Source organism: Branchiostoma lanceolatum, chromosome 4 (assembly GCF_035083965.1).
Source record: "Branchiostoma lanceolatum isolate klBraLanc5 chromosome 4, klBraLanc5.hap2, whole genome shotgun sequence".
In the NCBI taxonomy this organism is placed as follows: domain Eukaryota; kingdom Metazoa; phylum Chordata; class Leptocardii; order Amphioxiformes; family Branchiostomatidae; genus Branchiostoma; species Branchiostoma lanceolatum.
Window position 1 is genome coordinate 6,465,320 of NC_089725.1, and position 27,170 is coordinate 6,492,489.

General features: G+C 40.1%; 1 protein-coding gene across 1 annotated transcript; it reads right to left on the minus strand.

Moving 5' to 3' along the window:
• Positions 1-4,195: 4,195 nt before the first annotated feature.
• On the minus strand, positions 4,196-26,879 carry LOC136432353 (uncharacterized). Its single transcript, XM_066423552.1, has 24 exons — positions 26,735-26,879; positions 26,082-26,206; positions 25,372-25,478; positions 24,256-24,710; positions 23,357-23,578; positions 22,780-22,901; positions 21,614-21,797; positions 20,265-20,468; positions 19,138-19,253; positions 18,353-18,509; positions 17,497-17,601; positions 16,451-16,522; positions 14,879-14,928; positions 13,844-14,048; positions 13,127-13,311; positions 12,230-12,314; positions 11,381-11,572; positions 10,240-10,353; positions 9,291-9,527; positions 8,343-8,455; positions 7,205-7,351; positions 6,394-6,547; positions 5,704-5,859; positions 4,196-4,824 (listed from the first exon to the last, which is right to left on the minus strand). Exons 1-24 carry the CDS (start codon positions 26,838-26,840, stop codon positions 4,739-4,741), a joined length of 3,699 nt encoding a protein of 1,232 aa, XP_066279649.1. The 5' UTR covers positions 26,841-26,879; the 3' UTR covers positions 4,196-4,738.
• Between the last annotated feature and the right edge of the window lie 291 nt (positions 26,880-27,170).

The following is a 27,170-nucleotide window of genomic DNA, read 5'->3' on the forward strand; positions in this document are numbered from 1 at the left end:
AGACCATATAGCACGTGCAGGTCAAAAGATACATACAAAATTTGAAAGTACTACTGCAGTACAAAGGAAACCCGCCAGGGGGGGGGGGCAAAAGCGTCTTTGAGCTTTTTCTTTTAATGGAGGTTAACATAACTATAACCTCCTTGGTCTTTCCAAGACCTGCACACATGACGTTACCAAATATCATCACAATCCATCAAGATGTTATTAGGTTATGCTGACCACAAGTATACGGAAATACCAACAAACGAACACACAGACAGATTAGACATATTGAAAACAATATCTCCTTTTTTCATGTACAATACAGTGTGCCTATTTTCAGGAAAATTTCTTTTTACTCATAACGTTTATCACAAAAAAACATGGGAAGGTCTGATTCAAGGTCACGTTAACTATTTTCATGCATCTTCCTACGCAAGGCGCCACCCACGTAACGTTAACGTTTTCCTTAGTCCTTGGTTTCAAAACCTAATAAAAAGCATTCTTTATACAATGAATTTATATCTCCCCATTCTCATTACTTTGTACAATCAGGTATGGATTGATGTGTACAAAGAAAACCTGTCAAAACCTGACAAAGGCCTCAAAACAAACCAAGCCTAACCTCTGCTCGGAGATATCACTGTGATGTTTTTGCCCAACCACGTGCTTGTGTTTTGCAATGACGTCATCATACCAGGTTGTTAATTTTCTTCAAATTTATCGTATTAGAACCAATATGTTGCCTTGGATGAATACTAACGTGTCTTTCTTTAGGGTAAACTGCATTCAAAATCGGTTTGTGCTCTGAAAAAGACGGAAATCGTATTTTTACTGTATGCAAATCGTAGTGACGTCAGCATGTTTTGACTATTAAAGAGACGAGGGTCGAGCTGTTGTTTTGAAGCTGAGCTGAGAAAGGCAGTGCGGGCGTATTTTGTAGCTTATCCTGGAAGATATATCTGTGTAGTGTGGAAAACCATGAAGGCAGATAACGGTAATACAAATACTGCAGCTGAGTATTTCTTCGACGAATACGAGTACTACAACTTCGACGACTACGAGAAGCTGTTCGGCCACTCGTCGGGGAAGGGTCGCACCCGCCGCGAGGCCGACCAACGTACCAACCGCCACGACCCCAACGGCCATGTCCGCAAGATTGTCACGAAGATGCAGAACACCGAGAAGAACAGGAGACAGAGCAGGAAGAAGTGAATGGCGTTGGAAGGTGAAGATACTTGTTAGAATTCGTTTATTTAGAGCATTTGGTGACGAAGTGGAAGAAATTATTGTCCAAACATGGCGGCTCTGCTGCGCGGGTTTGCGGAAAACCTCGTGCTGGTTTGACCAGACCTGGCAACCAGGCCAGGGCTACCAGGCCACCCTTTTTGTCGTTGTAGGTGCAATGTGGTTTTAGCTAGAGATCAGAACACAACAGGAAGATTCTATCGGCAAAACAATTTGTAAGAGGCATTAGTGGGCTTCTTTTTGTATCAATGTTTTTTTTCATAATTTTAGCTATTATTGATAACGTTACCTTTAAAGTTTCAGTGCAATGCAGTTTTGCTACGACTTGCATTTCCAGACAAGCAGACTGAGTCACCCCTATTCTTGTGTATTTAAATGTGTAACTTGGTGTTTACGTTTTTAATGGTTCCTTATCTTCTTCCTTTACAGCATGGTAAACAGAACTGCGCTGATCGATGAAGGCGAGAGTTGATGAGAACCACGCACACCTGGACTCTGGAGCGGACCTGATGCTGTTGGGACACCTGCTGGCAACGAGGAACCAGTCTGGACCAGTTCCGGTCCGAGAACTTGTTATTCTATAATGCTGCAATACTGTAATCTTGTCTTCTGGCTGGTTGTTTTCTTGTCTTAATTTGGACTATAGGATCATGTTGTAACGATGTTGTAATAAGAAGAATGATACAGCTTTGAAAGGCTCAAGCTATTTTGACACACACGTACACACGTACTTATATAACGTTATATGTATAATATATTCAACAGTATTATCAGGCAATGCTAACGATTTGAACTGTCCTACAGCACTTTACAGCTTATGCATTGATAACATAAAGAGGACACTGTACAATACTTGAAGGCGATACTGCGTAACAGTCCATGTATGTGTAGATGTTAAGTTGGTCAGTTGTTGGCATATCCTCTGAATTGAATGTAGACAGTTGATAGGACATTTAGCCTGGGTGCCAGTCTTTATAGCTCCCACTTATTGCTACCGGCTGCCTGACTTCCTATGTTGTGTCAGTGGACTAAAGCTAACAAGGCTGATATCCAGGCCATGGACATGTATATGGGACCAGGTACACTGTTAAGTATTTGATCTTTGTAGAAGTATGATATATTTCGTCGAAAAATAATCTTTCAACAGGAGGTGAGAGTGCAGTATTTATTAAAGGCTCAGATGCCAACAAGTACATGACTACGACAAAACTTGTACCTTTGCCAGTTTATTATTCTTAGTACTGTTACCGAACTTGCCTGCACACACTTGATGGGGTTTCTGGAAGGTAAAGGCTTAGAAAATATAAAGCCTCAATCATCATCTAACTTGCACTAATCATACATTTTATATAGCATGGGCATGTTGTGAGTTCTTATTATCTACCATAAAGGAACTTCAAGCTTCGTATGCTACACATTCAACTCAATATCATAGTTGTCACCTTCCATAAAACTCCATGTGTTGTGACTAGGAAATTCCTATCATTGGATGCTAAGGTGTACAAATGTGGGTATGGTAGCTTTTCCTCAAAATTATACAAATGTTATAATTTTCATGTAATGATGGCCAGCCTACATGAACATACCAGATTTCATAATTATCATGAAAAAAATAATTGTTGATGACACTGAATATCCTATTAGGCATACAAGTGGAACCATATTAGATTTTGGATAATTATGCAACTGATTTTTATTCAGACATTCAATTAAGCTGAGGTAATTTTGAATTCATAACTTTTTTTAGCAGTTGCGCTGTGGAAAAGCTCACCAACAAAGTGTTGCAGTTCCACAGTAATGCCACAGGGGGTCCCACATTTTGTATTTAATGATATCTTTGTGAGACCAAGAGCTACCAACATAGGAATATTAATATTCATATTATTCATAACAAAAGATAAAGACAACTGCAGTTTAAAAATAATTGATAAGATATCCTTTTCTGTGTCGAACCGCCTCCTCAAGAAGAAAGGGCAACTAGGAAAACAATGATTAAGCCTCCCCAACATCTGCTTGGAGGTTACTATCCTAGCGCCTAACTTCCAAATGCCACAAGTTTCCTTCATTTACCGCGATGGCATTCTCTCATTGCTGTTGTCAAAATTGATGAGGAGATGCTAGGATATGCCTTTATTTAGATACATGTAAGACTCACACGTTAGACAACTGTTATTTTGGTGAAGACGATCAACTGATATGATTTATGGACATGAGGACCTCATTTGCATAATCAATAAGAAAGATGTAATAGGTCAGTGAAAAACATCATTTGGCAAAGGTATGAAGTCATGGAACTCTAGTTTAAATTCATTTACATAACAATGTTGAGTTTATGAACTGTGGGCATCTCTTGTAGATATGTTTCATTGGGATCAAGGAGTATATTGTGCAAATAGAATATTTTTAGTCTCGTGCAGTTGACGTGAATAAAAGGTGCTCTTCTAAATGTTATTCGGTGTGTGCTCTATCATTCTGTGACTGTAACTTACAATGTAGTATAACATGTACAGGTAAAAGACTATCATTATATATAATGGACATGTACCAATCATAAATCAAGAAAATGAGGGCCTCATTTTTCAAATTAATGAGCAAATGCTAAATAGTTTTGAATAGCTTTGAAAATGCTATGATAAGACGTTCATACTTTGGACAACTTATAAACCAGATGGAGACTAACATTATGATTATTATAACTATATCATTATAGTATTCTGTAAAGCCAGGCACACGGCGAGGTGGCTTCTAGTTATATTACACTGAACGACACTGTCACGCATAATCTGTACCCATCTAACTACAAGCTATATTTTGTCAGTGAGGGAGACATTGTGACTTCACATGTTGTCTTTATTTCAATATCATATGATATACAACAATCATATATCATTATATACTATAATCATGATAAATATATCGGCAATGAGAAGAAGTAATAATAGATCAACATTTGGTATGTATTAATGTCATCTCTGCTGAGGTAGTCTTTTGTCATCAACTTTGTATTTTGTATTCTTCACAACCGTTTCTTTGAGAAGAAGGAATTGATATAACAACCACCTTGGACTAGAATAGGAAACTGGTCATTTAATCATTTCAAGTGTTTACATGTAAGACCCGATACACACTGGGAAAATTTTCTGTACATGCGACAATGACGTATGTCGCCTTTTTTCCTGGTTGTGCATCGGCCTCGTGCGCCGTACAACAGGCATTTTTATCCGCATGTCTTCGTCATATGTTACATCCAGGGTAAACGTACGACGAAGTGGCACGGGCCATAAAAATGCCTGTCATACAACGCGCACAGCCAATTCACACCCAGGAAAAAAGGCAACGTACGTTGTTCGTTGTTGTGTCATACATCCAGAAAATGTTCCCAGTGTGTAACAGGTCTCATGTGTGTGGTCAGGCAGTAGGGAGATGATCATAGGCAGGTGATGAAGCTACAAAGATTATCATTCTATACTACTGAATAGTCACTTGGTTAAAGATGTTAAGATTCTCATCAGTCCTGATCTGGCAGCTGTCCCACAATGCCATTCACAAAGCTGGTGTCACACTGCATGCTACCAACAGTCTCCACTGTGGCACCTGTAGAGATGGCAAAGTTACACATGGTTTGATATCTGTAGCAAAACACATGGGTGCAAAACATTATGTATATGTAGATACTTATGACATGCATCTGTGAGCAGCGACACCTGTGCTGCAGTGCAATGTGAACCAGTCAGAATTGCCCTGAAGAAGGTGAAAGATGGTCATCGAAGTGTTGGTTGAATAAATCACTTGGTTGTGTACAAAAAGTATTTTCATTCGGATGTGAAACGTACATTAACGCTTCATCATCGACAGAGTGAAATTGGAAGAATGCATGTGACTTGAGGTTTGATACTGGACATTAGAGGGATGGAAAACTACAATTTTTAAAACCTTTTTATGAGGTCAGGAGCATATTGGGTAGATAAAGGCAACAAACACAGTTCAACCCTTGTGTCCAACTGGTGTCTGTGATGTTGCTTCCCTTGTTAGATGTACATTAAGTGCTCAATGACATAATTTGTGTCCTATTACATTGATATGAGACTCCCTGACCTACCACCATGAAAATCCATCCATTCTTTAAGTTACTGTAAATGTAGAAATGTTCGCGGTGGTTTTATGTTCGCGGTTTTCGCGGCAACCATTTCACCACAAAGTTAAAACCACCGCGAACATTTCTGTCCAATACTGTTGCAGTATGTGACTATAGCACTGCCGCAAACTTAAAACCTCCGTGAACACTACATTCTCCTCTTAGCGCAAAATAAAAACCACGCGAACTTAAATGCATTTACAGCATCATGTTTCAAACTTACCAACAAAAATACATGAGAAACACTTCATCACAGTCTTGGATGACAGTGAATTTTCCAGAAAGGAGGTAAATTCACATTTAGATTTCTGGGGAGAGGAACAAAGCAATGTCTTTACCAGTCATGACTGCCTTAAAGAGAGTAGAGTCCTGTCCTCTGGTGTCCAGTGGGTCCTGAGCTACTGCAAGAAACAGCTGGCTGCCAATGGACACTGGCTGGACACTCCGTGCACCGTGGGCCGGAATGGTCACCACAGGGAGGAAACCACTCACCCCTGGGAAAGGACAACAAAAGGTGTAGAAATACGTGTACATGTACCTAAAGCCCCCCTCTCACTGGACCCCTGGCATGCTGCAGCGCTGGTGTCGTTGCTGCGGCCGATCGAATTGACAAAGCAATCAACGAATTTCATCGAAGAAAAAACGGAATATTTTAAAGCTTTGTGTGTTTTGTTGTCTTTTTGGTCATACTGGTACGTCTTCGACCATTATAGAGTCAAGAGTAACGCATGTCCAGTTTAGGATGCAACGACGACAACGCCAGCGTGCCGCGGGTCCAGTGAGAGGGGGGCTTAAAACAGCAGGATTGTGCCTGACATACCGGGGTTCAATATTCATTTTTGGGAATAGGTGCACTGGTGCACCTCACCTAAATATTTAGGTGCACAAAAATAATTTTGGGTAGTACTCCTGTTTCCGCTTAAGTAGCCAGTAGTTTTCAAGGTTCATAGTTTAAGTTACGTAACGTTTCAAATGGTAAGCTGTGCCTGTACAAAACCTACATACTACAGAGATCATGTCTCCAGTACCTTTGTGCCTGTACACTGTGACTGCAGTGTTGAGGCTGACGGCAGCTAAGTAGACGTCGTTTTTCCTGTAAAAGACCGCCACATCTGATGCTGCCTCAAAGTGCATAGTCTGAGTCCACACAAACTCAGACCTGTCCAGAGACCATCTATACACCTAACAAGAGAAACAACAGGTACAAGTAAGTCAGGGCATCTTCAATAGTTGTTCTATAAATTGAAGTTGTGAGAAAACCTCCTGAACACAAAAGATCTATCACTTCTTTAGATATTATCAAAAATTCTTTTCTTAAAATCTTTATTCATGTAAATCTATCAAGGTTAAGAGGAAGTCATAGGGTTAGGAGAAAAACTAGGATCTGGCTATGTTCTCTGAAAAAGAGTATTACTACACCAAGGTACGCTACAAAAAAAAATTATTTCTTGTTTTTTCTTCTACAAAGAATAACTTTTACAGAATAATCATCTAACTAAATATTTTTCTTGCTATAAAAGAAATAATCTGTGTCCAAGAATCTGTAAGACTTTCCCACAAGTTCTCATGTTGATCCTTCAGTTTACAATACTCTTATTGAACATGAGGACCTACGAATTTAATTTGTATGGCCCAATATATATATACTGTAAATGCATTTAAGTTTGCATAGTTTTGATATCGCAGTATGGAGAAAATGGAGTGTTTGCTGTCGTTTCTAAGTTCCCGTTTCAGACAATAGTAGACAAGTAAGTAGCAGGGCAGAAAGTTTGTGTGAAAACCGTGAACATAAAATCACCGCAAACATTTCTGCATTTACAGTAATATGTAGTGGTTTACCTTGATGTGCATCTTGTAGTTGTTGATGCCAGACAGCCCCACTTCATACATGTCGGCCACCACCAGATGGGGCAGGCCGGCCAGAACGAAATGGACAACGTCAGCTGCACTGCTGGTGGGAATGGTCTGTAAGGCCTGGAACTGGCTCTGGAACACAAACGTTCCAAATGTCCATGAATATCAGATTGGCAGGCTATTGGAAAATAAGGTCCTCATAACTTCTTCCTCTTTTCATCCTGTCGGACAATCTGTTCAACGTTGATGGATTCGACCATGGGCAACTGGTCCAGCTCTACTCTTGTAGAGTTTGCCACATGTAGTGTAAGCGAAGGCTGTAGTTTGTCATGGGGTGTGTCTCTTTTGCCTTCTGGCAACCTCGTTCAGCTCCAAATCACGTTCAAGTGTTTTGGCACCTTGGCCATGGAGTTTGTGCCGCCATGCAGAGCGGTCTTGAGCTTACATAAAGTCAAAAGACTGAGTTTCTTTGTGTGTTTTTTTTTCATGGTAGTAGATTTTTGTATTTCATCAGTGACGAATATTTTGCTCTGTTACATACTTCATTTTAGTGCTGATAACCTGCACTGCAATACACATTTGGTGTCTCATGACTATTGTACGTAGCTGGTAAACTGATGACAACTGGATGACTTGTTAAGCAGCCTTCTAGAGAAAACAAGCATCACCACTACTCATCTAATTCTGTCCTTGGTGCTTAAACTGGCGCTATTGCACATTTTACACTTCTGTTGCAAACTCAACGTTTGCAAGAACATTATATAGTTTTAAAACTCACAGCATTTAGCCTGTAAAGTCATCTTTTTACCTACTCACTGTCCAGGAAGATGCATAGATTGAAATTCAAAGTTGTGAAAGACCATGAAAAGAATTTCCGCAAAATCATTTTTGCTTCCAGTACACTACTATTTCCAATGTTTAACCCCATACCGAATTTCAAGTCATTTGGTTACAGCCCAAAAAAACACACAAATGAAACCTTTCAGATTGTTTAGTCAAAATACTAGAAATCTCGCAGAAACTCTCCCCCAATAAGGGAGTTAAACGTGAATAGAAATGTGAATATGCATAAATCTATGAACCTACAGACAGCCACACAGACAATAGATACAGACTTGCTTACCTGTTCATCATCATACATGAAGACTTGGGTCTGCAGATCACCAAGCAGCTTACTGTTGGCATACACCAGGAACTGTGTACCATTGTGCTCAAAGGCATCCACAGATACTGCCTCTGGAACAGTGGTGGGAAAATGCAGTTTACAACAAACTGGTTGATAAAGCTACTGAACACATATGGAGAGTGGAAATGGAGGATACACAAATGTGACTTAAAGTAGAACTTGTCAAGTAATGTAAATGAAATCACCTGCAGACCACCATCCTATGCTACAGACTTGCAACTTTGAATAAAGCATTAAATAAAAAATGTATTTCAAAAGGGAATCAAAGAATCTATACTTAAGACTATTGTTTTACTCACATATGAATATAACTTAGTCATTACTTATGGCATTCGTCTTTTCATATGTAGATGTATATCTTAGAAATGCTGCAACACAGTTGTTGTTTTTGCAATACTTTGTACACTGTACAATTGTGCAATCAAATCCATTCATCCATTCATTTGATCTGTGTATTGACTTGCTACCCAGGATTTGTAAACAAGAGACCACTCTGAACACAATTTCAACAAAAAGTTTGAGATTTATGTGTCAACTTGTCCATAGTGGCTACTTGTGAATCATCTAACAAACACTGTCTCCATGTTGGGAGGGAGGGAAATGACCACATGACTGTCTGTACTGTGACTGTCTATAGCGGAATAACTTCTCTGGCATGTTATCCGTCTGTTTGGCTAATTCTACAATTTTTACAGCAAGCTGTGAGTTATCAAAGCCATCCAGTTAGATGCTTAAATAGCTTGTTAAGTGTGTCAGATAATACACAAATTAGGTTTCAATGGGCTAGTAAGCTAACTCAATCTATTAGTAAACTGTTGACTGATCATTCCAGTGTAGGTGACTATGACTACATGTATAAAAACCCTGCAGGTAAAAAAGACACACCTGAAGTTGGAATGCTCCAGTGTTGTTGAAATTCCTGATCCTCTAGGTTGAACTTGAAGATGGCTGACCTCCCCCCACTCCCGACATCATCACTGTTGGCCACTGCCAGGTACGTATCTGTCCCCAGTCTGAAGGACACAAAGTGCCTGGCTCCATGCGTCGTCAGACTCTGGTAGAGGGTGAAGATTCTGATGGTCGGATTGTATTCAAAGAGTTGGGACACATCTGCTGAGAGACCTGGAGAAAAGAGACATGGATGTCTTTGGATTGGATCTTTATTATACTACCGGCAGGCTTGACAGCCTGAATTTTGTTGGTATTGACAAAGGCTGGCTCCGTAACATTCACATATAAAATCACAAACATATCAATGTTTAAACACTAAAAGGCATTTTGTCATTCACAGATGTCTCAGTAAACCAAGGACAGAATGTCACGTCTTTTAAAAACATTACGATTAGTGCGTATCTGCCTACTTGTAGGATGTCACTGATGCTATATTGGTTATACAATTTGTGTGCAGTTTTACAATATTTCTTTTAAAATGAAAGAAAAAGCTGCTTTTCTGGCTTCTCAACACCAACAAAATTGACTTCTACTTTTTCATCTTTTGTTTTTTTATTGAAATCACTTTATTTCCAGATCAACATCAACATACAGCTTTGTCAAATTTCAAAGTCTGTTCGGTCACAACAGATAAAAGTTATATCACTAGCAAGTCATGTACTATAAACAGTAATATAAATCGCCTTTTTTCATCGAACAAGATCATGCACATATTAACATCTAAATGTCTAAACACATGTATATTTTCGTACTTTGTCTATTCAATACTCGATGCACTATCTGTCTTCTCAGCATGGAGGTGCTAAAAGTAGGTAGTTTTGTGTCTTCATAAGTGTGTTGAACTTCATATTTGCCAACAGGTTACATATTGACTTCTATTTACCTCCGGGGCAACTCTGTAGTGCTTGGTTGGCAATGACCAGGAAATGACGAGTATGGTCTCCCTCGGTGATGTTGAAATAGTGCCAAGCTCTGGCTCCATTTGTAAGTTTACTGTCTGTCAAGAGAGTACAGGTATGAGTCAACGAGCAAAATTAGGTATTCATCTGTGTATTGTCACTGACATTCTTTGGGACACGTGGGTGTATAAAGAACACTTCAGAAAAATGAAAGAAACATTACAGTAACTATCAGACTATTGGACTTGACTTTCCCCTGCACTTCAAACCTGTACCTATGCTATAATACACGTTTGGTGTCTAACGACTTTATAGGTGGGAAAAGGTTAACCATTAACAGTTTGCAGTACCATTGTCTTCGAAGTGATGATACTGGATGACTTGATCATACAACCTTCCAGATATACATGCATTACCACTATTCAGTTACTCTCCTTAGTGCTGAAACTAGAGCTATTACACATCTGTTGGAAACTAACCCTTTCTTTTGGTTTTATCTCACATGCAGTAATGCAAAAACACACTTGCCAAGTGGTGAAGATGTGATCAACCAAAATCAAGTTTCAAAATTTTTGTGTCAGGTTTAACGTTACGTCTAGATCCAAGTTTCCTTTTAAGCAGTTGCAAAACCAAACCAAAAGAAGGACTTTGGGGCATGAATAATCAACCCTTAAGGTTGCCAGAAATGGCAGCATGACTTGAACACATTCTGGAATAATGTTTCTATAACATGCTGCTGCTATGGCACACACAAACTGCTAAAACAGGTTGAGGAATATGATGACACCTCCTGCTTAGGTCCCAATTGGAAAAAGGGAGCCCGCCGGGAAGTTGACGGGCTGTTTTTTACACTTTCGGGCGTGACCCTGTGGGACACTCTGCAGCTGCCGGGCTATTTTTGGGCCCGGTCGAGACCCCGAATCATTTTAACTTGGATATAACATCAATGCGGGACCCGGCCCGGTCACAAATTTGACGCTGTAAGCTAATTGTTCAAACACCGGGAGGTAACTGGCAGTCCATCGGGACAAATTTCCAGCTTCGGGGCCCGGCCAGGACTACACCCCTACTGGCGCGATTTGGATCGAAGCATAAGCCAAGAAACACACCAATGGTAACACCTACCTGTCTGAACAAACTGACTAGTTCCCACATCCCAGGTGTACAGAGGGGAGGAGGCACAGAAGCCGCTGTCGTCCCTGAGGTTAGCTGCAGTCAGCCATGTCTTACCCTCCATATCAAAGGAGTGGAAGCTCCTGGCAGCAAAGAGAGGGAATGATTGGGCCTGCACAAAGTAGTGAATGGCTTCCATGGCACCTAGTGAGACAGAACAACATGTATTGTTAGTACACTGTAACACTCAATAGCCTTTCTTTTGCAATCAACTGGATATACAACTATTAAATTTTCATTACATTATATACAGAAAAGGGCCAATTGGTGAAGGCTAGTACTGGATACATATGTACGTATTTGCTGATTCCTTTCACTTCCCTGTACACACTATTGTCTCTATTAGTGTCCCAGCTACCTGTACTACTCCATTCAACAGTTACAGCTTGGACTTGTGCCGAAATGTACACACCATGGATCCACTATTACCACATCTACAGACAAATTTATGTCTCAAAATTAAGTGTCATTTTGACCATCAGTATGTCCGAGGAGTATAAATCACATACCTACAGATAAATTTGGCTCTTATCATGGAATCTCATCTTTGTTGGTAGTAATCATAATACAATGCTAAACTTTCTTCCAACACTAAGGTATCAAATTTTCGATGACCACTAGTCGCCTTCTTCAGGATCAATAACGACCAATCGCTTCTGAACGCAAACTCGCGAGAGTTACAGACACGTGACTTTATTGACACATGTCTTTATGGATACGTGACGTCAGCAATTGGTCAAATGCGCCAGGAAGTTGATAGGCTATTGTCCTTTACAGAATTCAATTTGTATGCTTCCATACCTTCTGCAGTGTTGTGCAAAGTGCCGATGTCTTCACATTGTTGTTGTATCTGATCTTGCAGTTCCCTTGTCTGGTAATGGATAGTCTGTAAATGTGTGCACCATTTGTTACTTTCACTTATACAAATCTAAACACTTTTTAATAATCAGTATTCTTAGATTCAGTTCTTGATGAATTAATCAGTGCAGGAAAATTTGTAGTCCTTGATTCACATCGGTGCTTTTTTTCAACCAGACCCTCTATTAGCACTTGGTATCTTCCTGAAAGAGAAAAGCAACAGTAATCTCAAGTATGTGGTCCCGTTATGCGCAGTTATTGAATATAGCCCAGGCCAATAATCCAAGTGTTGGGAAGCAGAATTTGCAGAAGTGTCTACTGGACAGGCAATAAACATAGCTTGTGACATAGGACTAGCTATAATTGTACACGTCTGAATTTTAATTTGTCCTGAACCCCTTTGTCATGGTAGTGCCGGGGCAATGGCCTAGTGGATAGAGTGTTTGCCTTGCACACGGTAGGTTGTGAGTTCCATCCGGTCCCTGGGCAGGTCATACCAAAGACTCTATGGTACATCCTGCTTTCTCCGCTTAGCACTCAGCATTTGGGAAAGAGTATGGAAGTTAAACACACACCACTACCAGCCCCCTACTGTAGTGACTTGCATAAATGTGTGGCCCAAGGGTTACAGAAATGGAGATGGATGCCATCCCTATGTGTCTTATCAAGACGTTTGGGATACTTAAACTTTTCTTTTGTCATGGTTCATGTAGGTGAGATGGACACATAAGCCAGCGCTAATTGACCAAGAGAACACAAACAGTCCCACTTCTACATGATATAGACATAGAATGTGGCAAGAACAAACCACATGTAATCTACAGAGATGAAAATACTTACATTGTAACAAGTCTGTTGGTCCTGAGTGACCATCTCTAGGTTGATCCCATTCACAGCACCATTGATGAAAACCTCCTGCTGGAAGACAATGTCCTTGAGGAAGACAACATTTCCGTAGATTGTCTGGCTGGACGACAGCCTCGGATCAGTCATCAACTTGACTAAGTCTTGCCCGGCTACCTGGCCTGCAGCAAGTTGGATACAGTTTGTGAGTGACAGGGAAGCACAGGCACAACAGGGACAGGGAAACAAATTCAGCACCAGGGACAGGGAAACCATGTCAGCACCAGGGACAGGGAAACATAGTCAGCATCAGGGACAGAGAAACACAGTCAGGACCAGGGACAGGGAATCACAGGTACATCAGGGACAAGGAAACACAGGTACATCAGGGACAGGGAAACACAGTCAGCACCAGGGACAAGGGAAACGCAGTCAGCACCAGGGATGGGGAAACACAGTCAGCACAAGGGACATGGAAACACAGTCAGCACCAGGGACAGGGAAACACAGTCAGCACCAGGGACAGGGAAAAACAGTCAGGACCAAGGGCAGGGAAACACAGTCAGAACCAGGGACAAGGATGGAACAGAAACACAGCACCAGGCAGGTACAGCAAAACAGTGTCAGCACCTGGGACAGGGAAACACAGTCAGCACAACAGTGAGATAAGTCTCTGATCATTTAAGGTTAGTGAAAATATCGACACAGATTTACCATAAACCATGATGTCTCCCTGCAGGATGACCTTGCCGTGAAATGATTTTGATGCCAAGATGCTTTGGTCAGTGTGCAGCGTTACCGCCTCCTCACTCACATCAAACCCATTCAGCAGTACTCCGTCTGCCATGCTGACATCACCCGTCACGGTCACATCAGTCAGGAACACTTTCTTACCCAGGATAACCTGGTTCCCTGAAACCTTTAGAAGCAATTTGTTAAAAACCTGCATATTTTTCTATAAGGCCACAACAATTTGATTTGTTGGTTCTTAGATTTTTTCAGAAAAAACATGGAGCAACAGGGCGAAAAAAAAAGAAATTTGGCAAAAACATAATGGATGATATGATTATTCAAGTTTCAGCTTGAAATAAGCAAAACACTCTACGGCCGACATCCAACTCATCCCGGTACCCGGTAGAGTAGATGCACCTGTTAGTTGAAAATTATCAAAATTACAGTTTTATATTTGTACGTCTCTCATTCATGAAAAAAAAACATTGATGATGAATATAGGCAGTTAGGGCATTTTGCTATACTGAAAAAATTGTTGGATGGCTTTAAGCAGATTTATACTGGGTAACAATTTCCTGAATGGGAGGGTGTGGAAAATTTGTTTGGGGGGGATTGGAGAGAAAAAGAATACGAGGCAAATACGAGATCCAACAATTTAAATTGTTGTGGCCTAACACCATTATTGCTTCCACATATTGTTAACTTTCATGAAATACTATTTGTTATACGATACATATGACAACAATTAATTGTTGGGCACTAAGAAATCTTAGAATGGCAAAAAACAGTCCTAGATATCTAAAACTTTTTGCAATATCTGGAATTTTTCAATAGCTACAATACAACTTTTATGTATCAATAACTGCTGAGTAAATCCCACAAATCTTTAAGTGTCTGTGTACGAGTGGTACAATTTAGAATGTCAACCTACAAATCAGTCTGCCAAACTGTGAAGCCATTGTATTACAAATGTAAATTTGTACTCAAGGATAAACTGTTCATTATCACAATCATCACCTTCAAAGTGTCAGCCTCTGCCTCTGTCAGGTTTACTCCATCCAGCAGACCTGTCAGATAGAATTGCGAAATTTATTTATTTATTCAGATTTACCACATTTGTGGAAGGATTGACATACCAGGTGACTATCACCTTTTAAAGATATCAACCCGGACCAGACTGTAAGGTCTGATCTACTCACACCAGGAAGGACCCCTATTTTTTGTCGATAAGTGTAAGTTCTTTTGCGTGCTTGAGGTGTGGCTGTCCTCCATTTAACGTTCTATCTGAGGGATGTCCCTAACCAAAGCTAGGTACTCATTTTCACCGAGTGAAGCGGGGAAAGTCATGTAAAGTGCCTTTCCCAAGGGCACAACATCAACGAGACAAATCAAGGGACCCCGAATTTGAACCCAGGACCTCTGGGTTCTGGGCCAAACACCCTGCCACTGGGCCATCGCGACGCCACAATGAGAATTGCAACATTTGGATTCTTTTCCACCATTCCTAGCTTACAAGTGATACAGGCATAGTTTTCCCCCCACCGCTAAATCTATTGACAACCAGACGACCAAAAATACAAAATGTTTCACTTTTTCCAAAAAATGTCTCATAATGATTGAAATTTTCCCCACAATATTGGAAAAAAAACATGACATGTAACAATTGTTGCCAAATATACATATTTGTTTAAAAGTAACCAATGAAGTAAAGAAAACATATTGAAAATGTCAAATAGCAAATTATTAATCCTCAAATCCCCAGTGAGCCTTTGGGAGGTTGAGGGACAACAACAGTAACAGGAAACAATCCTCAACGATATCTGTAAAATATATAATACAGTCAAACCTGCCTATAGCGGTCACTCAAGGGACTGGCCAAAATCGACCGCTATGGACAGGTGGCCGCTCTATAGAAACGGTTGATTTTGACCACGTCAATAAGTGCCACACTGAGAAACATTTATTCACATACTATACATGTACAGTGTACAGTCAAACTTGGTCTACCGACCACTTCCACAAGACGACGATCGCCGCTCATTAGATGACTGCTTTCGGTTTTTCGGAAATTCAAAACCCCCGCCAGGGGCAAAATAAAACCATAGGCAACATTTTCATGGGTAACACTGCTATAAAAAATATAATGACAATATTTTTCTGCCGAGATTTGAAAGAAATCTTGCGGCGACCATGCGCCGGGACCGTTATCGGCAGTGTTTCCAGACCCGCGGGACCGAAAACCGTGTGGCCGCGACCGCGTTAGACAGTGACCGCTATAGACGAATTCTTAATGCTTACGGCAATGGGAAAAATCCAAGGGACCGACAAAAAGTGACCACTATGGGCAGGTGGCCGCTATGCAAAGGTGACCGCTAATACAGGTTTGACTGTACAAGAAACAAACTGTCTCTTTCAGATTGAGGGTTCATACACCTTACCACTATATCACAAAATGGAAAATATCATTCCTCAACATTTTACAATTAACGTTATATGGTTTTAAGTTAAGTGCCACAAACTGTTTGTACTATTTTCTGTTTCTTCATCTATGATACTATCTTCAAGTTCGTGAATGATTGACAGTCTGACCTGTCAGCTGGACATTGCCATTGACTTTGATGCCATCCAGGAAAGTCTTTTCACCTGTGATCACCTGGGCGCCTGGGGGAAATGAGTCACAATATTACTGTAAATGCAGAAATGTTTGCGGTGGTTTTATGTTCGCGGTTTTCGCGGCGACAATTTCACCGCTAACTCAAAACCACTGCAAACATTTTCGTCCAATACTGTAGCAGTATGTGACTATAGTGCTGCTGCGAAGTTAAAACCAATGCGAACACTCTATTTTCGCCTTAGCACGAGATTAAAGCCACGCAAACTTAAATGCAATTACAGTAACTCTGGCCAACCACATAAACAGACTAAAGCAACTTTGACCAAAGCAATAAAACATCCATGTCGTTTTTTTTCGGGTCATATACTGAGTAAGTTGGAAGAGACTTCTATTTCACACTAGAGCTCCAATCTTATAATGTTAGAGTTGATCTTTGACATCTCATCTTGATACCAGTTCTCAACGGGTCACATCCCACTATATAAACACCTGTGTCCAGAGAGGTTATATCTCTATACTACACAAAATATTCTGCTGAATGCTTTCCTATCTAGTTCAACCATATCGATGGTCAAGTCCAATTAGAATATCTCTTTTTGTTTCTTCACATGTATTGGAAAACTGTAAAAATAGATGCCTCTGCCCTGAGGTATGGCCAAAAAAGATAGATTGTCATAGATTGCCAGATGCAGAGACAACTGCACCCTCCTTACGAACATAAGATATTTTCACTACAGGTATCATTAATATGCATTCTAAAAGGATATCAAAAGTGTAGGATCCTATAGCACGTAGACGTTACCTTGAATCTATAGTACATAGACGTTACCTCGAATGGGATTCCATAGTACGTAGACGTTATTCTGAACGGGACCGGCTGTTCAAATATCAAACAGCTGATCCTGTTCTCTCATTTGAATAAAGTGAGTTGTTTGCTAGACTTCATCATGAACATGTGTCCGACTTCTCACAAAAGGTTAGGCATTTAATGTCTAAAGAAAGGACTGGTCCAGAGACTTACCTGTTGTCATAACCACGTCTGTCATGTTGATGCTGTTCACCTTTCCATGAATAATGACGTTCCCCTCCACTACCATGCCATCAGGACTGCTGAAACTTTTACATCCTACACAAATGGGAAAATTCAAGAACACTTGAAATATCTTTTTTTTTTTAAATCTACCATCATACAGATTTCATCATACCGTAGGTTAATGTTTGTCACAATGTAGCATGGGCTGCACCAAAGTACATGTATGTGACATGATACATAGGTGCTGGGCCTACCGATAGCTTAATCTGATCTGTGTCATTGTAATGATACGCCCCACAGATACCTGAATCTGACCCCGTGTCATTGGAATGACAGACCCTACAGATAGCTGAATCTGACCCTGTGTTATTGGAATGACAGACCCTACAGATAGCTGAATCTGATCTGTGTCATTGGAATGACAGACCCTACAGATAACTGAATCTGACACTGTCTCATTGGAATGACAGACCCTACCGATAGCTAAATCTGACTGTGTCATTGGAATGACACACCCTACAGATAGCTGAATCTGATCTGTGTCATTGGAATGACACACCCAATGGAAAACTAAATCTCATCTGTGTCGTTGGAATGACACACCCTACTCTATGTGGTATTACTAACTCTATGTGGTCAGGAGGGTGGAACAAATGACTAAACACGCAGGGAAAGGTATACCAAATAATTGATTCTTCACTTTTGTCCTTTCACATCTACTTCTTTGACAACAACTTAGCAATGCTAGCCATTATTTATCAAGCTTTACAACTGAACATGCAGTAATAATGGTCTGTCTTATCTTAAGTATTATTCCAGAGTGAACAGAAGGATGTTTGTCTACCTGTAACCTGCTGCTGCTCGTCCAGATAAATGGCCTCCTCCTGCATCAAGGTAAGATCCACACCATCCACCTGACCCCCTCCCCACATGTTCCCATGTACAGTCACTGTGCTGTTCATCACCACCTCACCCAGGAAAGTCTTGGTGCCTGTGATCTCCTAGGTTCAAACCACACATTCAATATCAGTTAATGTTGCTGTATCATAGGTCTTAACAATGGGAGTTCCTAGGTTCTCCTAAGTTCAAGCCACACATTCAATCTCAGTTAATGTTGCTGCAATGCTGTATTATAGGTCTAAACATTGGGAGTTCCTAGATTCTCCTAAGTTCAAACCACGCATTCACTCTCAGTTAATGTTGCTGCAATGATGTAATGGTATAAACATTGGGAGTAATAGAGTAGGCAAAGATCTGTTAATGGAAACATAATGTGGTTTTTCCCTTGCACATCAAAAGTTAGGGACCAGCTTTATGAGCAGCTTTCTACCTCCAAAATGTATGGTGTCATAGGTATCTTGAGTTGAGAAGTCTTGTGTTTCTGAGAGGTGTGGTAATGGAAACGTGCCACTCATCAACCAATCAAAACATGCCACACATCAACCAATCAAAACATGCCACACATTAACCAATGGCAATGAAAACATGACACACATCAACCAATCAAAACATGCCACACATCAGCCAATGAAAACATGCCACACATCAACCAGCCAAAACATGCCACACATCAACCAATCAAAACATGCCATACATCAACCAATCAAAACATTGCACACATCAACCCACCTCATCTCCATGGATGGTGACAATGTCGCCAACAAAGTCAGGCCATTTGACCTCATTGACATTCTCCACAAACAAGTCCCCATGGATGGTCAAATGACCCAGGAAATGTTTGGTCCCTACAAGGTGGAAGAGGAGATTTATTCTAAACAAAAACTAAAAAAGTAGAAATTATGAAGCTGTTGTAATTTTTATCTGTGATATTCCTAACCATGTTTTTATCATACATGTTACCGTAATATCTATACTTAGTGTTTCTTAATGTTTCAAAAGTTGACCATTGGTTTCAACATACAGGGATGGAAAACCTTCTGTTGCTTACACTGAAATCCATTTCACTTATGGGAAAACCATCCTTGTCTAGTAGGTGTGGGTCAGGTTTAAGAGATAGAGGCAAAAAAACACAGTTTGGCCAATGCCTGTAGGTATCAAACATGGATACATGCACCACTACATAGACGGTGTGGATAGCCCTTATCCAATATAAGATAAAGGTCATATCCATGCTGACTAAACAGAACTTGGACAAATTGGATTTATTGTCTCAGTCTACTCAAATCTGCTCAAAGACCTACTAGAAACAGAAGATATAACTGAAAAAGATTCAGGTTGCAGCATCCACTTCCCATCCCATTGAATATGCAGAACATCACCCAAGCAGCAGCAAGTTCAGCACCTGGGACAAAGCCTTATATATACCTAAAGCATTACTTCTACTCAAACTGCTCACACAATGGAAACATCTGTCTTCAGCAGCACATATGGAATTCTCCATCATCAACGATTTCACTGTTCATGCTTTTTTGTCTTATAAAACTGCCAATACTGTAGTATATAATGATGTGCACCTTCTTTTCACTGTCAACTTTAACTCTTAACTACAAATGAATTGAGAAAGCCAAGTAAGATTTCTACAGACTTCTACATGTAAGTGCAATTAATAGGCATGAAATATATAATATCTCATTTTAGTATTTTCTTTTTTTCAAATGATGGATCATTTAGAAGAATATAGACAGCTAAAGACAAATCATATCAGAACATGTTGACTGAGAACTGGCATAAAATTTGTAATAAATGGGTAAGAAGACACTGTCCAGCTGATGACTGAAAATTTCATGTAGTACTACCTGAAATGACCTGGTCCCCTGCAACCATCACAGCATCTCCAAGACACTTGGATAGATCCACACCATTGATTGTCCCAGTAACTTCTAAGTTTTCTGTGACAAACACGGTGCTGTCGAATGTTAAATTTCCATATACGTCCTGAGGGTCATCCAGGGTCATCCACTGTAGCACATCCTCTGACAGGTCCAACCCATTCACTGTCTCTGTCAGGCAAAGGGAAAAAGAACAGTTGCAAGAGGTCAATAGGTCGAAAGTCATTTTGGGGAACAAGTAAAGGAAAGTGATCTCGATCCAGTTTAGCTCACTGAAGAGCTAATCTTCTACTGGTCGTGAGAGAGAAGACAGACGATATGTACAGTATTTATAGGTTCATTGTACCTGGGAAATTTCCCTAGATCTTTATGACAAGCACAACGAACATTGGACCATGGCTTAACGTCCCGTCCTAAGGACTGCGACCCTTTCCGGTAGCGTGCATGTCGGGTGAGCGACACAGCCGGGATCGAACTCGTGGCTTCTAGTTCCAGAGGCAAGATCGCTAACCACTGGACTACGCACGCTACGCTGACAGGTGCAACAAACCTTACTATCTCTCTCCTGAGCTTGAATCTGAAATTCTAAATCTAATAAAAGTCAATATATTTTCTAACACATGAATGTTATGAATAAGAGACTATGCTGCTGTACGCTAGTGTACTTATAGTACATGCAAACCCCTGCTTTGTGCATGTAGTCCTATACAGAGCTTTATTTGCTCTAGCTGTACCGGTGCACCCACAGTCAAAAATTAGCTGCACATCTCCAATTTTGGTACTTATAGTACATGCAGACCCCTGCTTTGTGCATGTAATCCTACACAGAACTATATTTGTTCTAGCTGTACCGGTGCACCCACAGTCAAAGATTAGGTACACATCTCCAATTTTGGTACTTATAGTACATGCAAACCCCTGCTTTGTGCATGTAGTCCTATACAGAGCTTTATTTGTTCTAGCTGTACCGGTGCACCCACAGTCAAAAATTAGCTGCACATCTCCAATTTTGGTACTTATAGTACATGCATACCTCTGCTTTGTGCATGTAATCCTACACAGAACTATATTTGTTCTAGCTGTAACGGTGCACCCAAAGTCGAAAATTAGCCGCACAGCTCAATTTTGGTACTTATAGTACATGCAGACCTCTGCTTTGTGCATGTAATCCTACACAGAACTGTATTTGTTCTAGCTGTACTGGTGCACCCACAGTCGAAAATTAGGTGCAATTTTGGGTGCACAAAAGTGCATATGCACCCAGTATTTTGAAGGTCTTGTATGTCAAATTCAACTTTACAATTAGGTTCCCTAACCTTGTATCTCCAAGTCCTGATGAAAAGTCACATTGCACTGGAAGACATACTGTCCTGTGATGACTTGGTCATCTGACACTGTCCATAGCTCCTCACTGATGTCCATACCCTGCACCATGTAATGGACATGGATGTCACCCTCCACATGGAAACCATCCAGGAACGTTGTTGTACCTGTGATGACCTGGAGATGGTTAGAGGATAGAAAACGGTAATGAGTACAGGGTAATTTAGTAACCAATTATCTGAAATAGAGCCTAAACAAATCTTAGGTACGGGTACATGGATTTAGGTACAGGTCCGGACCTGGACCTGGACCTGAACTACTATCGTTCAAATTATGGTTGACTTTCCTTAAGAACAAAAGCATGGGTGAACCAATAACAACATAATTTTAAATTCTGCTAGGCACAGCCTATTTCATGGCATCTATAATGACCACTATCCCCACTGCCAGTCAGCTATGACTCAAATATGAGGTATTATCTATATGAAACAAAGATTAAAATTTGACTCAGGCCTTGTTTAAGTTTATTCTGACTGCTACAGGAGTCTTCAGTGCACTGCCACGATAATTTCATGGTGATTTTATCTGTCACAGTTGCCATCCACTGACGTGTTATCCTAGCCAGGCTTGACCTGATTAGTACCGGTACAGCAGGGTACCTGCAAACAGCTCTAGTCTGAAGCTAATGTCAGATGTTGCTTTAAGTAGAGAAGCAAGACTTACTTGTGATTACTAAAAGCCTTTAATGCCAGTCCCGGCATGTAGGGTAACAACGACCATTGAGCATCCACAAAATTTGACAGACCTATCAACAGTGTCTTAGTGTTCTTCAAGGTCTTCCAATAATCTTTCAATTAAAATTTAATGATCTCCTGATATCAATGGTCCTTTAGTGAATGATAAGGTTTTTCAATGATCCTTCTGAATCAGTGATCTCCAATGTCTTTTTATGATATTTCAGGGATCTCAAAGGCTTCCCATGATCTTTCAATCATTTTCAAAGTCTTTCACTGACCTATCAATCACTTTTAAGGTCTTCTGATGTTCCCATGTTCTCTTACTTGTATTCAAATGACTTTTGGTGGCTGCTGATTGGTTGGCCAACAGTAGGAATAGGGCCAAAGTGTATGCTGTAGAATAGACTATATACTGCTCAAACCTGACGTTCCCCAGTGCTGTAGACCATGTCCTGCTCCAGCTGGGTGATATTAACCCCATCCACCAGCTCTTCCACAAACAGGTCCCCCTGGACAACCACAGGATCACTGAACACCTTGTTTCCTACACAGGAAAAACAACAAAAATCACCACAGAGGATAGAGTATAACAGATACACCACTATAAGTAGAAAATTTTCCAGGGTTGTTTTTACCGGGCAGTGAGAATTTTGAGGTACATGTAGTTTGAGCGGACTTACAAGGGCTATTTACTAACAATTTTGCATGTCTCACTTCTCGCAAATGGAGAAGGCCGAAATTTATCATGTATGATAACACACATCTATACAGATCATGTCATTTGTACATTAGATGTGGAAATACATATACATGTACCATGATTCCTTTTGCATTGAATGATATGAAATTCACAATCATTGCATTTGTAACTAGTAAATGTTTGCCTCAAATCAAGTAACAATTTCACAGTATAAGTTCTCAGAGCTCTTACTACAACCTTATTACCACACAGGTTCCCCTACAAAAAGCTAGCATGTTGAACTACACACAAGTCTCCACCTGTGATGTTTTGCTCCTTGTCAAGGTAGATGACCTCCTCCATCAGCTCTGACATGTCCACCCCATCCACAGTCCCATTTGTGATGACATCACCTTCAACAGTCATCTGCCCCAGGAACACCTTTCTGCCTGTCACAGTCTGTGGTGTGGAACTCAGCATCATGTCCTCTACAAACTCCTGCAGGTGGAGTCCATTCACAGTTCCATCCACCGCTGCATCTCCTACAAGTACAGCAGAAGGGGCAGGGCTCGAAATTCATTTTTGGTGCATCGAACCCAAAAAAATTAGGTGCACAGAAAGAATTTTGGGTGCACCACATAAAATAAAGTTGAATGTAAGCAACACACAATTACAAAGTTTAATGCTACTGCCTGCAATTCTATAGCTAACTTCAAAATTTCAAACAAGTAATACATCAAATTAAGTTGCTTTCTCTGATACTTACATTTCAAGAATATCCTATATACTAGTGCACAATAGTACCTTTCCCATATAGCCTACAAAATATCTAAGTGCACTGGTGCAACCACAGTTAAGAATTAGGTGCACAGCTCCAATTTTGGGTGCACACAGGTGCACATGCACCCAGTATTTTGAGCCCTAAGGGGTCATGCCATCTTTTCTATATAATTCTACCTCAAAGTAAGCTCCAGCTCTTTTATTTCACACAACATGACCATATAGTTACATGGATAACGTGTGGTCCAACAGGTCTTACATGAGTTTTGTCAGTCTGTTCTGGAATATTAATTTCGTCATTCCTCACAAACAAATCATTCATATAATACAAATAATTTACATATCCTTTTTGTTGTATAATATATACTTGTGTAATACATATTCTAAACAATTGACAACAAAGTCATATCAAAATTGTTCTAAGAAGAATAACCCTTACCTTCCACAATGACCTGGTCATAGAAAGTCTTCCTTCCCAAGATGACCTGATCCGTCCACAAGGTGACTCGATTGTGGGCAAGGTCGTTCAAGTCCACCCCATTAACCTGTTGCTCCACATGTAGACTACCCTCCATGGCCAGCGCACCTTCCACCACCATCCCATTTTTAAATACTTTTGTACCAGTGATTGTCTGGCTGCTGTTTAGTAAGACTGCGTCTTCAGAGAGGTCAATGCCATTCAGTGTGCCATCCATAATGAGATTATTCTCTACAAAGGTGCTGCTACTAAAAGTCTTGTGTCCCCGGATAACCTGATCCCCACTAAGAGTAGCCATGTCCTGTAGCAGTTCAGTCAAGTTCACACCATCAACAGTCCCCCTCACAGTTAGGTCCCCATTGATGGTTACAGGAGCGATGAAGGTTTTGTGTCCTGTGATTGTCTGATTATCCGTGCTGTAAATAGGAAAAAGGCACCAAAGGATGTTAATTATCATAAGAAGATTTTATAAAGTCACAATACAAAACTGAGACACAAAAGTACACGTTCTACATACTTGATGTGAAATAACATTGTAAGATTTCGTTTGTTGAAATTTCAGTAGATCCTTTTCTTTGATTTGTGATCCACTTCTGTGTACACACATGTGGACTATTCCAGGGGGGTCAAATGTGCCTTGATGTCTGCACTGTGTCCAGTAATGGTTAATGGACACCTTGGACTTAGTAACTTTTATGCAGCTGTAAGATCACTTGTTTTATATAGGGGCTAATCCATCTGGGATAACGCTGAAAAATCAAGAAACAATTTAGCAAGTTGATTCTAGTCTGCATTTCAGGTACTGAAGCTACATAAGTCTTCTATGATGTTCCTCAATACAGCTGAGGTTTTGGACCTAATTCTACAGTGCATTTCTAACATGGCCTATCATGATACTGACTACAGGAAGGATAAGGAAAACTTTAAGCATAAATGTTTCCCATATATCTGCATGCATCTTGAATGTATAACATCATAAAGGATGGATGTATAACAGATTTAAGACAAATATAGTATACAAGGAAGAAATTCTAGGAACAGCATTAGAAAGTCAGTCTGGACAGGTTTCCATCGCACCTGTGTAAAAATTCTTCCTCCAAGTTGAAGCTGTTGACAATCCCAGTCACTGTCAGTTCTTCTATGACATCAACATCTTCACTGAAGATCTTCTGGCCTTCCACTTCCTTGGAAAGAGAATTTGAGATTGAAATGAAATATTGGAAGCTATGGAGTCTTCTCAGTCAGAAATCATGTCTCCATTAAAAGCAGCAAATTTCATAAATGTTTTTGATTACACTATCAACAATCATTTTTCTTGTTTTTCCTTGTTCAAAGAATATTTTTCTGTCAGCAAGAATATTATTCTGTATACAAGAATCCCTTTTAAGCACAAACAAGAATCAAGAACCTAGAAAGTTCGAGGAAATTATTCTAGTAGAATCAAATTTTCAAGAAATAAAATCTTAATTCTTCTAAACAAAAATCTTATAGTAAGACCGAGAAAGAACATTTCTCTCATTTCTCTAGAAAATTCTTATTGGAGAACATCATACTAGAATTTTTTTTTAACTTCAGAAAAAAAAGGGATAAAACTCTTTGTGTAAGAATTGACATACAAAGACTTTCGCAGAAGGTTTCTTGAATTTTCTTGTTTTTCTTTGTATAACAAAATCTTTCTAAACATAAGAAAACAAGAAAAATAAGAAAAAATAAGAAAAAAAGACTTTTGGTAGTGTAGTTCTTTTTCCTCTTTCATATATGCAAAAAAGAAGATCTATTTCAAGCACCTGAACATCTGGATAGTTGACATAGATCGCATCCTCTGCAAGGTTACTCAGGTCAACGCCATCCACTTCTCCAGAAACGTGCATATTCTCTGTGATGTTCACCCCACTCTGAAATGTGAAGGGGCCTGTGGACACAACAAATGCAAATAGAATTTCAGGCTTAACATATGAAAATGTACATTAAGCTATGATGGATTAGAAGTATGATCGAGATACTTCAAAAACCTACTAAATCCACTCACTGAGGATGATCAAACTCCAAGATTGTCCTCTGTTCTTGCCAACTCGGTTGTACCTGTATTAACTTATATGTTTAAGTATTCAATGCAAACCTCTGATACCTTTCCACTTTGTTTTGACTACATGTACCTGAAACATCATTTTCTAGTAATACTATGTAGATTAAAGTGGAAACTTAGAATGTCATGGGAGAATCGGATCAGGCTGAACCAAAAACTATCTAAATTTAGCAATTGCTAGTAAGGTATCTAGATCTGGACCCCTTTTTCATGTTGGAGCATTAAATTAGATATATGACATTGTAGCACTTGTCCCTCTCGGTGGTACCAAAAACCTACTTGGCCCATGGACTATTATGCATGCACATTCACTTAGAGCAGAATCCGGTTCTTCCTTGTAGTACTCCCCTTTACCTGTTATTACTTGGTCTGTTGTCAGTGTGACAACATTTTCCTGCAGCTCTGTCAGGTCCACCCCGTCCACCAAGCCTTCCACAGTCACATCCCTCATGACTGTCATCCCACTACTAAATGTCTTGATCCCAGAAATGTTGTGGTCTCCTGCATGTGGGGTACAAAACTTGGTAAACATGCATGGCAACACAGAGGTATAGGACATTGTTAAATTTATGAAAATTCCCACTGATCTATCTGAAAAATGCGCACTGGCAGGTGAAGCAAAATATTTTTACCCATGTTGATAAAAATCATATCTCCTTCAAAAATATTGACTGGTTTTTGATTAAAAAATGCCACTATCTGAGTATCAGATGACAATACTGCATCACAGTTGATTCAGCTTATTTGTCAAAAAAGGATTCGTTAGCCGACCAACATAACCCCATCCTAA